The sequence below is a fragment of the Sciurus carolinensis genome, chromosome 15 (genome assembly GCF_902686445.1).
Source record: "Sciurus carolinensis chromosome 15, mSciCar1.2, whole genome shotgun sequence".
In the NCBI taxonomy this organism is placed as follows: domain Eukaryota; kingdom Metazoa; phylum Chordata; class Mammalia; order Rodentia; family Sciuridae; genus Sciurus; species Sciurus carolinensis.
The window spans coordinates 8,997,340-9,011,657 of NC_062227.1; the positions used below are offsets into that span (position 1 = coordinate 8,997,340).

Sequence of the window (14,318 nt, forward strand, 5' to 3'; positions counted from 1 at the left end):
TGCTGAATATCATGACTATTTTATAAACTTGCAGTCATGGAAACAACCTGATCTTGAAACAAGGATAGGAAAATTGAACAATGGAGCAGAAGAGATTCCAAATATAGCCCACATCTTTGACCACGTGATTGATAAGAAAGGTCTCCCTGCCCACCAGTGGGGACAGGATGGCCTCTTAATAAAAGGAGTTGGGATAATGGGCATCAGGGAAAATAATCCTTGCTTCCAGCCTCACGTCATATACAAATTCAGTAATAAGTGTGTTTTGAACCTCAGTGTAAGACGCAAAACAGTCGACTTCCTAGAAGTAATGATGGAGAATGTCTTATCGGACCCAGTGTAGGGCAGACACATCACAGTTCAACAAAAAACACTAAAGGAGAGGCTGCCTAAAAATTGGTTCAATCTGACTACATTGTGCTGGCAATGGAACTCAGTAGTAGAGCACTTGCCTAGCATATGCAAGGCCCTGGGTTTGATACCCAACATCACAATAAACAAACAAACAAACAAACGAAATGAAATAAGTTTGATGACATTAAAATGAAGCACTAATGCTCATCAGAAGACCCCACTAATTGCCAGGCATGGTGGTGCATGCCTATAATCCCAGTAGCATGGGAGGCTGAGGTAGGAGGATAGCACGGTCGAAGCCAGCCTTAGCAACTTAGCCCTAAGCAAGCTAGTGAGACCCTGTCTCAACATAAAAAGGAATGGGGATGTGGCTGTGGCTCAGTGGGTAAGCATTCTTGAGTTCAATCCCTGGTACCAAAAAAAAAAAAAATCAAAACACCACTAATAGAGCAAATAGGCAAATCACGGAGCGAGAGCATATTTGCAATTTATAAACAACAAATGATTCTTAACCAGCAAATGTGAAGAACCTCAATAAATCAAAAAAGAATGACAACTCAATAGAAAAACATCCAAGACTTGGACAGGTGTGTCATAAGAGAGTATATCTCAGCCTACGCCGGAGGCTGAGGCAGGAGGATTACAAGTTCAAAGCCAGGCTGGGAAACTTAGAGAGACCCTATTTCCAAATAAAATTTTTTAAAAGGTTGGGGGCTTAACTCAGTGGTGTAGCTGAGTGCCTGCCTAGCATGCATGATACCTTGGGTTCAATCCCCAGACCCACCCCACTCCAAAACATGGTGAATATAAGAAGCTAGCTAAATGGCAAGTAAACATATGAAAATGTATTCAATTAATTATTTATTGAACAAAACAAATCAAAACCACAGTGAGATACCACCACACACCTGTTAGAATGGCTGTTATCTTGAAAAAAAAAAAAAAGACCAAGGATATGGAGAAATAGGGACTTTGTATACAGTTGGAATGTAAATCAGTACAACTATTATGAAAAGCATTGTGTAGGTTCCTAAAAAAATTAGGATAGAATTACCACTGGATCCAGCAGTCCCACATCTGGGTAAAGGAAAACCTGGAAGAAATAGTAACTACTCTCCTGTGTTCATTGCAGCACTATTAATAACAGCTAAGATATTGAAACAAACTAGATATCTATCCACACTTAAGTGGACAAAGAAAATGTGATATACATGCACGTGGAATACTATTCAGCCATTAAAAAGGAAATCCTGCCTGCCATTTGCCACAACACAGACAACCTGGAAGACAATATGTCAGGTGAAAAAGCCAGTCATAGAAAGACAAGTAACTGCATGATTCCACTTATATGAGGTATTTAAAACAGTCAGACCCGGAAAGAGTAGAATGGAGGTTTCTGGGGCTGCAGGAAAGGGAAGCAGAGCTGCTATTCACTGGGCTGCTATTCAGTTCGGCAAACTTGAGTTCCAGAGATCTGGTGTGCAGTATGGTGCCTGCAGTTAGCAGTAGGGCACTGCAAGCTTAAACGTAAGAGGGTAGATTTCATGTTGTGTTCTCACTACAATTAGAAGGTAGAAACAAACCTCAAGGAAACCCTAGCACACTCTCCCAGGCTAACTACGGGAGAGCTGACTTTGGGGAGCCCCAGGAGCACCCAGAGGCCATCAGAGAGAAAGGGGCTCCACTTTGGGAAGCCGCTAAGCATCCTGAAGTTCCAAGACCATAGCGCCAGGCGTGTGGGCCTGGCAGGACCCAGGACCTGCTCACCAGGCTTGAGTGTCTGACAAGGTTCTACACCAGCAGCCCCCAGTGTGCACTGACACAAATGTGTGTGTGTGTGTGTGTGTGTGTGTGTGTATGTATGTGTGTGTGTTTCAACAGGGCAGCATGGTTGTCTCTCACATGCACAATGGTGAGAGAAAGAAGCCAGACATCCGAGACGACACAGGCATCCCACAGATAGAATATGCAGATGTGTTCTGAGGAGCAGGGGGCTCGGCAGGCTGCTGTGCCTTTGTTGGGGCAGGCGTGGGGGCTGCCCTAGGCCAGGGGGCTTCAGGCTCCCAGGAAACTCCACACCTGCACCTTCTCTTTGTGGTTTTCATTTTTGTTGAGTGTACTTTGTTCCTGTCATTTTAAAAGACAAAGGGTTTTTTTGTTTTGTTTTGTTCTAAGTAAAGAAAATGGGCTTGTAGGCCAAATAGGTTTGGGAATACCACTCTCTGTGCTCCTCCGAGATTGTCCCAGGAGCACACGAAAAGGCCCCCAAGCCTCTTGGGAAGAGGCTGGTGGACCATTTCCTGGCTTGGTTTCCAGATCCCTTCTTCTCTGGATCCCTGCTGTGACCTTGCCAAAAACCGGGAGACTGGTGGATTGGAAGGTCCCAGAATCCTGCTCACTCCTGGTCATGGGAGTATATATGGCTCACCAAACACCTTATTAATAAACTCATTTCTAAATTTTTGTCGGATGGGTCAGTGCGAGGTGTTTGAGAGCGTGTTTTGCGGGGCTCACTCAACAGGTGAGGGTATGGCAGGTGGAAGATAGAGAACAGCGGGAAGGTGGGGGTGTTGGTGCCACCACCAAAGGGGACACTGTAGGAGCAGAGACCAGGAGGTGAGAACAGTGGCTGAGAGGTCACGAAGGCGGTTCCAGCAGCAGGAGAGGTGCCGAGACAGCCTGGGCAGGCAGAGAGCTGGTGTGTGGAGAGACGGGGACCAGCACGTTGGGGCCACGGCCAGGTCATACGCGGATGGCATCTTTGTGGACGGGACCCGGTGAGGAGGACCGGGACAGGCAGATACGAAGGCATTTGTCCCATTTCTCTAGACCCAGCACCCTTCACAGACCAGCGGACCTTGAAGGAAACACCCAGCTTCCTGGCTGCTCAGCAGCTCCTGAGCCAGGCAGGCCCCAGCGACCCTGCTGGTGGGGCTCTGGCCCCCTTGGCCCCGCCCTCCCCTCCTGTGACCACGACTGCACCTCAAGACACAGCAGCACCAGCCGCCAGCACCGCGTCAGAGCCAGCACCGGGGACTGCCGTTCAGGCAGGGCGTCCAGGGACCCCTCAGGAGCCCGCCAGTGAGCAGGAGACCCCCCAGCCACTGACCAAGACTCACGATGCCCAGCGTGCTGCCCAGCCCCTGGGCACGGGCCCAGGACCTTGCGCCCCACTTCTGGAGGCCTCCCGAGGCTCCCCAGGTCTGGGGGAGCCTGCTCCAGCCAGGGAGGTCGGCATTCCAGCAGAGCCCCCGCCTGCGCTGGCACCGGAGCCCAGCCCTCCTAGTGGGGCCCTGCACCCTGCCCCTGGTCAGCTGCCACCCCAGCTCCCCACGGCAGTAGGAGCCATCAGCCTGGCTGCCCCTCAGCTCCCCAGCCCACCATTGGGGCCCACTGCCCCTCCACCACCACCGTCAGCCCTGGAGTCAGATGGCGAAGGGCCACCCCCTAGGGTCGGCTTTGTGGATAGCACCATCAAGAGTCTGGATGAGAAACTGCGGACCCTGCTGTATCAGGAGCATGTCCCCACCTCCTCAGCCTCAGCTGGGACTCCCATGGAGGTGGGTGGCAGAGATGTCACCTCGGAGCCCCTAGGAGATCTGCCTCACGGGGAGGCGTTGGGGGGACCTGGCCCCACCCCCAGCACTGAGTGAAGTGGCCCCAGAGCTCACCCTGCTGCCCCAGGACTCACCCGGGAGGCTGTCCTGGGGCGGGGCTGGGGGTGGGCAGGCATCCCAGTTATGCAGGGCCGCCCCCACCCAGCGCCCGCCCTGACCTCTCTCTTGGTGACCCACCCATGCACTAAGAGGCCTCTGTTTGGAGTCTTGCACGTGTGTCACAACACAGCCCGATTGTCTGCACGGAGGCTGCGGGTCCAGAGGCAGGAGGGGACGTAGCTCTGCAGTTACGTTGCCGAGCTTTGACAAGCCCGCTCAAGCTCTTCCCTTTTGTGTGTCTTTCTTCCTCCAGTTGGAAAAGTCAGAAACAGCCCCTGCAGGCTGGAGCCCCGCGGGGCAGGAGCAGGAGCAGGGTGCGTCCTCGCCGCTGACAGGTAATGGGCTCAAAGTCGTGCCTGGCCCTGTGCAGGACCTTACGTGCCACGGCCTCCCTGGGCCTGGGCCCTCCTGCATCTGCACCCCTGCCTTTAGGCTCAAAGGAATAGAGGGACCTAGCATCTAAGAAGGGGCCTGGCATGGCAGGGCCTGTCACGACTTGGTTAAAAGCCCCTGAATTCTAGAAGAAACTACATGATCACACTCCAAGCAGAGAGAGTCCTTCTGTGGAAACCTGAAAACTCAAAGGGTGGGTGCTGATATGTAGGGGACCTGTCTCTGGCCCCCAGTGTCCCTGATGACCAAGTGTCTAAACACAGTGGATGTCCCTGGGCCCCAAGTTTCTCCAGCAGGTTACCAGATAGCCACAAACACTCGTGGTAATTTTGGCTAGAGTGTGAGGGGGGTGGGGTGGGGCTGTCCCTGAGACCCAACAGGGCTTCCCTCTGTGGTTGCTGGCCGCTTCGCACCTGTGTGGAAACGCTTTCGTTACCTGAACCCCTGAGCCTCCATCCTCAGTGACCTGCTGTGACTTCTAAGGTGTGAGGTTCCTTCTTGGCCTGGAGTTTTCTTGGGGGATCAAAAGAATAGGAATCAGGATCAAGCAAAGGCTGGAAATAAACGCTTCAGCGTGTGTCAGCAGCAAGTGGCACCCCACATTCCAGACTGCCACAGAGGGAGGGGAGCATGCTGACTCCACCCCACAGACCCAGGTGTTGGCTGGACTCATTTCTAGAGGACACGCATTGAGAGGGGTTGGGGGCAGCGGGCACTGGGATCAGAAGCTGTGTGGGTGGGGAGCTGGTGATATTTAGTCTGGAGGTGAGGGACCGGCAGGAGCGGGAGAGGCTTGCCCCTTGCCACCTGCCAGGTGCCCTGTCTCTCCATCTGTTGCTGGCCTCCCGCTGCGAGAGGCAGCCCAAAGACCACTTTTGCAGATGAGGCACCTGCAAGCCCTGTAACTTGCACCCCAAAACCTGTGAGAGCAGAACTCATGAGGGAAGCTCCAAGAGTCAGATTCAAGGCGGGAACGAGTGATCTGGTGGCGTCAGAGCTGCCTGGGAATAAGAGGGAGTACGCCCCTCCTACTCGTGGTGGTAGTGATGGGTTGGAGGTTGCCTCCCACTGGGCTGCGAGGAGGAGAGTGGGTCCGACCCACAGGTGCGTGAGAGGAGGCAGAGAAGCTGGCCTCCCCACCTGGGGTATGCAAAGCACGTGGTGGGGGTGGCAGCGGGGAGGGGTCCCCAGCCTCCTGGGAGGCATCCTTGGCTCCTAGGTCCTTCTCTAGCATGGCGGTCTGGTCCAGCCCTCACCTGCCAGTGAGTTTTCCTTGCCATGTGGGGTCTTGGCTCTGGCTGGGTGCCCATGCATCAGCTCGCGGGGCTTCCCTACTGGCTCCTCACGGCAATGCCAAGAAAGCTGGCTGGAAATATCCTGCCATCCGCCACCCCATGATGGAGGACCCCGGGGTGGCTGCAGGAGTGGTAGGCATTCCCTAGACACCTAGGAGCAGGGTTGGCAGGTGGACCTGTGGACCTATGTGGTGAGACCCTCCTAAAGCATCTGGGGAGTGGTCCTGACCATTGGGCGTGCAGAAGGCTTGGCTGTGCCAGGGTGCTCTGGCGGAGGCACATCCCTTCCTCAGGTCTGGCCACCGCGTGTTTTCAGCCTTCAGAGCACGTTAGCTGGGCTGGGGCTCAGTGTGTGCAGCTTGGGGCTCCACCCCGAGTCCTGCAAAACAAACACCCACAAGCCACTCCAAACTCCAGCTGCCTTCAAGGCCCAGCAGCGGGCCCAGGGGCCGTGAACCTTTCCTGTCCCTTCCCCTTCCTCACCCCCAGTAATGCTGTCAATATTCTGCAGCAGAATCGTCTTCCAGCAACACACTGGGCTGTGACAGTGACGGAGGGCAGGTGGCCTCAGACTCGCCTGCAGCACCCAGTGCCTCCCAGGTAAGGGTGGTTTTTTGGACGTGATGTTCCACCAGTGGTGAGCTCTGCCCTCAGCTGGTATCTTCATGGAATCTCTTCATTTCCACTCATACCCCAAGGTCCCTGCTTCTGCCAGCCCTGCGTACATGGAGCCCACAGACCGGAACAGCAGTGTCCCCAGGGAAGCCTCAGCTGAGCCCACGAAGAGCTGTGTGGAGACAGCCACAGACGGTGGCCGACCCAGCCGCCCCCTGAGCCACAGCGCTCGGGCCTCAGAGTCTCCTCGGAAGCGACCAGGGCAGGAGGGCAGCTCACCAGCCAAAACCGTGGGCCGCTTCTCGGTGGTCAGCACGCAGGACGAGTGGACCCTGGCTTCCCCCCACAGCCTGCGGTACTCGGCCCCACCAGACGTCTACCTGGATGAGGTCCCCTCCAGCCCTGATGTGAAGTTGGCGGTGCGACGGGTGCAGACGGCCTCCTCCATCGAGGTCGGCGTGGGCGAGCCTGCATCCAGTGACTCTGGGGACGAGTGCCCGCGGAGGAGGCCGCCGGTGCAGAAGCAGTCCTCCCTGCCCAGTGGCGGCGGTGTGGCCAGCGACTTAGTGAAGAAGGCCACCGCCTTCCTCCACAGGTCCTCGAGGGCTGGCTCATTGGGCCCCGAGACTCCCAGCAGGGCGGGCGTGAAGGTTCCCACCATCAGCGTCACCTCCTTCCACTCCCAGTCCTCCTACATCAGCAGCGACAACGACTCCGAATTCGAGGACGCCGACATAAAGAAGGAACTGCGCAGTCTCCGGGAGAAGTACGTGCCGAGGCCGGTCGGGGCGCGTGACCCGTTTTGGGAGGAGTCACGGTCCTGGACAAACAGCATCCACTTGGGGCTGCTGCTCAGGGGGACCCGCAGTGACGAGATCCCTGTGGCCGTGTGAGGAGAGTCCCCCATTCGGGGTGCCCTCCACCCTGCGCTGGCTCCACCCTATGCCTGCCTGGGCTCTGGTTTCTCTGGGGGAACACGCCTCCCCTCCGCTCCCTCCATGGTCCAGGCTGCTTCTGCCACCCGCAGGAAGGACATCTCTCACGAGATATGTGCCTTCCTTACCCTCTCTCACTGTCTCTCTGTCTCTCTGCTGGTCTCTGTCTCTCTCTCTCATCCAGAAAATAGTCATTGTCCTTCTCTCATGGTTGAGGGTTACTGCCACCCTTTGGGACAAGAGGGGAGCCTGAGGGCAGAGTCCTAGGGTGTGGCAAATGGGGCTGCGCAGGGGCTGGAGAGCAGGTTGAGTGCTGTCGGGGCTCAAATCACAGATGCACCTGGGAGGAGCCGAGCACTTTCCTCCCAGGGCACAGAGAGGGCTGGACACTGAGGACTCGCCAAGTGTCTCCAGGAGCCACATGGGGATCGGGGAGGGGCCAGCAGTAGCCTGGGAGGTGGGGCCTGCGGGGTTGCCAGTCCTAGGGACATTCTAGAAGCAGCCCCAACAGCTGCCTGTCCCAGTGGCACATTTGTCAGGGCAAGACAGTGGAGGGGCCCAAGCAGACCACCGAACCACTGGGGCCAAGGGGCAGGGGCTCCTGGGCACAGCCTCCCGGGGGGAATGTCCCCGGGAGCCAGCAGTCAGGGTGCGCAGGGGAGCTGAGATACGGCTGGGCAACGTCTGCCTCGCCGCCAGGAAGCCTTGTGGAGTGGGCGGAGAGTGGACGCGAGGCGGGGAACAGAGCCTCTGGGGAGGGCGGCACCCTGCGGGAGGGGCGGGGCCTGGGGGCCGCAGTCCTGGAGGCAGTTGGCCTGGAGGAGAAATGAGGGGTGAGGCCTAGAGATGGGGTGGGGCCAGAAGGGGAGTCCAAGAAGCCCCTGAAGGAAGGGTTCAGGGAAATGAGAGTGGGAGATGGAGCCCGTGGAGAGGGGTGAGCTTTAGAAGTGGGCGGGTGGAATTGGAGCCTCAATCTAGGATTAAGGGGACTTGGTTGCATCCCATAGGAGGTATCCAGAGGTCCCAAGTCTCCCTGGTACTTGTTAGGACGCAGGTGCCCGAGCCTCAGGGTTTCTGAGGAGTACGGTTGGAATTTCTCAAGAAAGAAAGACTAGCAAACGTGGCAGAGGACGCAGGAGGTGATGGCAGAACTTCTTCCCTGTGTCCAACCATGAATATCACGTTTTCCCAGCATAAAGGGTGGAGGCACGGGCTAGGGCCCCCTGGTTGGGGCAACTGGGGCCCCATGGAGGACTGACATCTGGCCTCCCAAAGCTCAGCCCAAGGCACCAGAGGGTGGTGAGGGAGGCAGCCAACCCATCCTCAGGGAGGCTCAGCAAGGGGGCCTCTGCCTCCTTCCCTTCAGCTGTCCTTGAGACTGTCCCAGCCCATGACCAGCGAGCCACCTGCATCTTAACCATGATCATAACCCTGCCCGCAGTGGGCCCAGCAGGGCAGTGTCCAGCGGGGAGTCCCAGGCCAGTAATAAGTGTCTGGTCAACTCCTTCCTGTGGCACTTCCTTCCTCTGAGATGCCTTCCCTCAGCAGCTGAATGGGGGGCAATAGCCTACTGATAAACTAAGGCAGCCTTTTGGTTCCAAGCACTAACTAATTTTCTCTTCACCTGTGCTAATGCTTCGGGCTTTTGTCACCGGCCTCAACCTGAGTGTATACATATGTGCCACCCTGGCCATTGAGGCAAAGGCAGTGTTTAGTACTCTGGATATTTGAAAACTTGAAGTCCCTTGGCTCCCCTGCGTCAGTGCTGCAGGCTTCTCGTCTTGGCCTGCCTTAGATATAAAGTGCCACTTAAAGCCCCATGTGGCTCTTCAGTGGCCCAGGTAGACAGACACAGGCACACTGCCTCCTGTATCCCCTCACCTCCACCACTGGTTCCTCCTGCAGGGGGAAGCCCACCTGCCCTGCCTCCTCTCTCCCTCCTCCAGGCACCTGAAGGAGATCTCGGAGCTGCAGAGCCAGCAGAAGCAGGAGATCGAGGCTTTGTACCGCCGCCTGGGCAAGCCGCTTCCTCCCAACGTGGGCTTCTTCCACACCGCGCCCCCCACCGGCCGCCGGAGGAAAACCAGCAAGAGCAAGCTGAAGGCCGGCAAGCTGCTGAACCCCTTAGTGCAACAGCTCAAGGTCGTGGCCTCCAGCACAGGTCGGCCTCTGGGGGCAGGGCCGCTGTGGGACGGGGATGAGGGAGCTGGGGAGACTTGGTGCAGCTGCAACACCCCAGGCCTGGAAGAAGGTCTGGGCGCTCTTCTTTCCTCAGCTCCTTTCACTGGAGAAAGGCAGGTGTTGCAGGACAGGGGTCCACCCCTGCCTCCCTGGCCTCTGGATGGAGGCAGGGGCTGCTTGGAGCTAGACCTCAGCCCTGGGTGAATGATGGCCAGAAGCCCAAGGTTGCTTTTCCCACCTGACCCTGCCTGCAGGAAGCTGCCTAGGACAGGAGGGCGCTTCCTCTGATCCCATCTGAGGCAGATGTCAGCCTGCTTGCTGGGTGTCAAGCAGCTGCCTTCGGGGAAAGGGGAAGGATGGTGATGTCCTCCTGGCCTGGTCACGGGGACACCCGGTCTCTGGAGCTACACTGGTCTGGCTTCAGGCAGTATCCTTGCATGTCAGGGGTTCCTCTGAGGCATCCTGAATGGCATTTCTGGATGCCAAGTGCTCAGCACTCTGGGGTGGAGATCCCATGAGCCCAAATCCCCAAGCATGCCAGGTGGGAAGGCATGGCGAGCTAACCATATTCTCTCCCTAAACAACCGCAAGCCATCCACAAAGTGCACAGGTTACACAAATTCAGTGCCAGATCCCAAAGCCAAGGGGAGACTTGTTTGAGTGAGAGATACGCAGGCTGCTTTGAGCCCAGATGTGTCTCCTGTCGATTATTTGCACAGCACAGGTCCGGCACGGCATTGGGGGTTGGTGGAGATGAGCACTTTTTTTGCCCCCCAACACTTCCATCCAGGAGATCAGCCGTGTGCCCGTTTTCTGCAGGAGTCTCTGAGCTTCCCCAAGGTCACCCAGCAAAGAGCAGGGAGCAGACCCAGCCCATGTCCTCCCCTATCCAGTGGCGCCTCATGGTGCCTGTCGCCTCTTCTCCCCCCGCCCAGGTCACTTGTCTGACTCCAGCAGAGGCCCTCCCGCTAAGGACCCTGCCCACGCCAGCACACCCCCGTGCGCGAAGGCAGTTCAGACCCAGCAGCCCTGCTCCGTCCGAGCCTCCTTGTCCACAGACATCTGCTCCGGCTTAGCCAGTGACGGAGGCGGAGCGCGTGGCCAAGGTGATTTCCAGCTTGCCTGTCTCCGAGCATGTGCCAGCCACCTAGGGCCTCAGTGGTGTCCCAGGAGCACGCCCATATGTATAGAGGGGGCCAGAGCCGCAGCCAAGGCTGCTGAGCAGCTTTGTTAAAAAAAAAAAGGGGAGAAAAAAAAAGAAGATAGAGTCTTTGGATGCCAAGAATGTAATCGTCCCCCATCACCAGGTCTTGCTGTAAGCTGCTCAGAGGCAGGTGATGGCTAGAGTGGGCCTCTGGGAAGTGGCCAGGACTGGGAGGGGTCAGCCCAATGACGGGGAAAGGACAGGGCTTGGCATCTTGCTGTGTTCTGCCGCGCCCGTTCCTAGGCACCGGCTGCCCTGCCCCTGTCCGCTCCCCACAGCGGAGCCCAACGGTGCTAACACCGGGTCCTTCCAAAGTCCACGGGACGGCTGGGGGACCAGGGCTCAGCTCTCAAGCTGGGAATTTGGCCCTGAGGAGGAAATGCTGTCTCGTCAACGCTGCCGTGGACGCAGCAGCTGCTCGATAAGGCGCTCTCCTGTCCTCACCATCTCTGTCCAGAGAAATCATGGTGACCGATGCAGGTGCCCCGCCCCTCCCCCACCTGCCCTCTCCTCCGGGCCGCTCTCTTCTGCTCCTACCGTTGCCTCCTTCCCATTCCATGGTCAGTGGCTTTGGTGCTCGGGCTGGGTAGGTGGAGCCGTGGATGTTAAGTTACGAGGCTGGTGTGGCTGTTGGTGTGGAGGAGGAATGGCAGCGACCTGTACTTGATGAGTGTCTCTCTGTTTTCTTCCCTTTATATTCATTTGCAGGCTGGACGGTTTACCACCCAACGTCTGAAAGAGGGGCCTATAAGTCTAGTAGCAAGCCTCGTGCTCGATTCCTCAGTGGACCCGTATCTGTGTCCATCTGTCTGTATTTGTTCTTTTGTATTTTCCCACCTCTTGGCCCTTGGTTTGTCCCTCCCCTGCCCCCGTCTTCATTACCTCTCATACATTTCATAGGGCGCCTCCCCCTCCCCTTGCAGTCACCTCCTCAATTCAAAAGGTGGACCCCACGAGCCCTTCCCGGTGAACACCACCGTCCGCCCCTGCCCCAGCCCCAGAAGGCCGTGTGCATGCTCTTGGCTGCGCCTGGGCACCAGAAGCATGTGCAGCGGCACCCCCGCCCCCGCCACAGGCCCCTCTGCCCCACACGTGCCAGGGCATTCTGCATTTCTTCCGTCACCTCATTTATTTCATTTATTTTTCTTATGTTGGACGTAGTTTTCTTTTCTGTTGCACTTGTGGCCAGTATACATGTCTGCTGTCCCCCAGTTCCAGCAGCAACAAAGATAACCCCAACCTTCTCTAGATGCACAGTGCGTTGCACACGTGTCTGAACTCTTGAAGACGTGCATGTAGCGGGCCAATACAGTCCTGAAGGTCCCCAGAGGCTGTGACCTCGGTGCAGGGCATCTGCCCACTGTCCTTGCCCTGCATGGGGAGATGCTAAGAATGTGCTGCAGAGGCTGGGGTAGCTCAGTGGTAGAGCGCTTGCCCAGCATGCGCCAAGCCCTGGGTTCAGTCCCCAGCACCACAAAAACATAAAAATTAAAATAAACAAAAGAGTCTGCTCCAGCCAGGGCTTCCTGAGACTACACACACACCAAACGCACACCCACGGTAATGCTTCTCACCCTCTCTTCAGCTCTGGACGTGAGACTGACCTCTGTCCTGCAGCTCTTCCTTGGGAGCCTGCATCCTGCCTGGCCCCTTGTTCTCCTACACCTAGCTGGAGCACTTTGCGGGATGTGCTTTCCCGTGACACCCACTCCCCCGCCCCTGGGGCCTCAGGGATGATGTCAGTGACGCAGCTTCTTGAACCTCCAGCAAACCAAACCCCAGGTTCCCTCAGACACGTTAGGACACAGCTCTGGTGCCCAAGAGTGCACCACCTGCCTGGGCCACCCACAACATTGTGGCTTATTTTTAACCCTCACAATGATTGGCCAATGAATCAAAAATCATACAGTTTTTAGGTTTTTGTCTTTTTCACAGAAAAAAAAAATGGAACTTTTTGACAATTGGACTGGAGATGCTGGTTTGACACATGACTTTTTGCTTGTACAATAAAGATACATTGTGCTTGTGGGGACCCAGAGGCCATGTTTGCAGTAGGTAACCATTGCCATTGCCACCCCATCCGAGCCCCGTAGGGATCATCATTTTCTAGGTGGGACAGGCCGAGGGCATCAGGCCACAGTGGAGATGCCAATGGCTTCCCAGTGGCTTTTTGTCTGTTTGATAGGCCGCCCTCTTTGAGCCTCGGTGGTGCCCAGCTGGCGACACATCTGTCTGGCTTCTGGTCAGTTGCTGAGTTGAAGGCAGAGCTGGTCTAGGAGGCCTCCCCTGTGCATCTCTCATATCCTTCTGGCAGGCCAGCCCTTCCCTGTTCCCAGCCTCATCCTGGCCCCTGCTCACCTGTGCCTCTCTCGCTGTCCCTGGTACAAATGCAGCTTGGGCTGGGGTTGTCTCCAGGGTTAATGGCACCTGGGTCTCTGGGTGTCTCCTAAGCCATGAACGGCTGCCGTTCGTCTTGGGAACCAGAGCAGAGCACTTGGTGACTTTCCCAGCATGTTGGGTGAAGCAGTGTAGCATGGCTGTACCCCTCTGATCAGAACTGCTTCCCTACCTCAGGTTGTGTTTTTAAAGGGTTTTAAGAGTGAGACAGCATGGACAAAGGTCCACATAACCAGAGCGTGGAGGGTCTGAGACCACGTAGCTGCTCAGCTTCTGGTATGGCACCTGCTGCCTGCCCAGGCCTTGAGAACGTGTGATACCATTTGTTCCACAGCCCAGCCCCCTCCAGGCAGACTTGGCCATTTCAGTCTTTTTGGAGGAAAGCACAGCCCATGTGCTCTCGGGTTGCTGGACAGGCAGAGCCTAGATGGGCATCTGCTCTGGGTACTTCTGGTGCAGCCCCTGGTCTGGGAGAGAGCCAGCTCGGCTGCCAGGGTGTGCTGGAGGCCACCAGCCTCCCCCTAGTGCTCTACAGGATGTCTCGGAGAGGCCTCCTGTCCTGGTACTGCTGGCCCCTGCATTAGGCTTGGTGCTTCTCACTGAGCTCTCTGTCTGTCTGACTCCTGAGTAACCACAGGGGTAACCAAGAGAAGGGAGTGCTTTGAGATCTGTGAGGACTGAGCACTGAATACAGGGGCTCGAAGGAAAGTCCAAGTCTCAGGAGCACGAGAGGCCTGAGGGAGTCAGATTGAGTGGGTCTGGAGGCCTGGAGGAAGGACAGGCCCTCCGAGTAAGGGCAGCATGAGCAGATGGCAAGGAAGATGCTGGAATGTGCCCAGCTTTGTGGGGCTGTGACGCCGAGGTCAGGGGTAATGCTCCAAGGAGAGGAAGAGCTCAGGGACCAGGTGTGGCCAGGGAGGAAGCAACTGGCCCAGCCCAGCGCTTGCTTGATAAAGCCCAGAGGACGTTTCTGCTCACTGCCTTCCTTAGTGTGGGACACCCCCACTTCCTGGAAAAGAAAAGTCTCCAGGAAAATAAAATGTGCATTAAATTTGAGCATACAGAAAAAACTTGACTTCCATGAAGCTCAGAGAAGAAGCTGCCCAGACAGGGTGAGTTGAGGTCAGAGGGTGGGCTGGGTGCCCTCTTTAGGGCAAAGCCAGGCAGAGCAGCAGGTGGATCCGGAGGTGGGTGCTGACCCTGAGGAGCAGCAGGGAATGGGTTTGTG

At 56.6% G+C, this 14,318-nt stretch overlaps 1 protein-coding gene across 10 annotated transcripts in view; it reads left to right on the forward strand.

Moving 5' to 3' along the window:
• The window catches only part of Wnk2 (WNK lysine deficient protein kinase 2), a 120,478-nt gene that overhangs the window by 89,227 nt on the left and 16,933 nt on the right, over positions 1 to 14,318 (forward strand). For 3 of the 10 annotated variants that reach the window (XM_047525942.1, XM_047525939.1, XM_047525941.1), the window contains exons 20-26: positions 3,184 to 3,914; positions 4,324 to 4,405; positions 6,270 to 6,358; positions 6,457 to 7,139; positions 9,255 to 9,469; positions 10,425 to 10,595; positions 11,402 to 11,500. In XM_047525942.1, coding sequence (XP_047381898.1) covers positions 3,184 to 3,914; positions 4,324 to 4,405; positions 6,270 to 6,358; positions 6,457 to 7,139; positions 9,255 to 9,469; positions 10,425 to 10,595; positions 11,402 to 11,500 — 2,070 coding nt within the window. The remainder of the gene's footprint in view (positions 1 to 3,183; positions 3,915 to 4,323; positions 4,406 to 6,269; positions 6,359 to 6,456; positions 7,140 to 9,254; positions 9,470 to 10,424; positions 10,596 to 11,401; positions 11,501 to 14,318) is intronic. The other 7 variants (XM_047525943.1, XM_047525944.1, XM_047525946.1 and 4 more) reach the window with 5 other exon arrangements.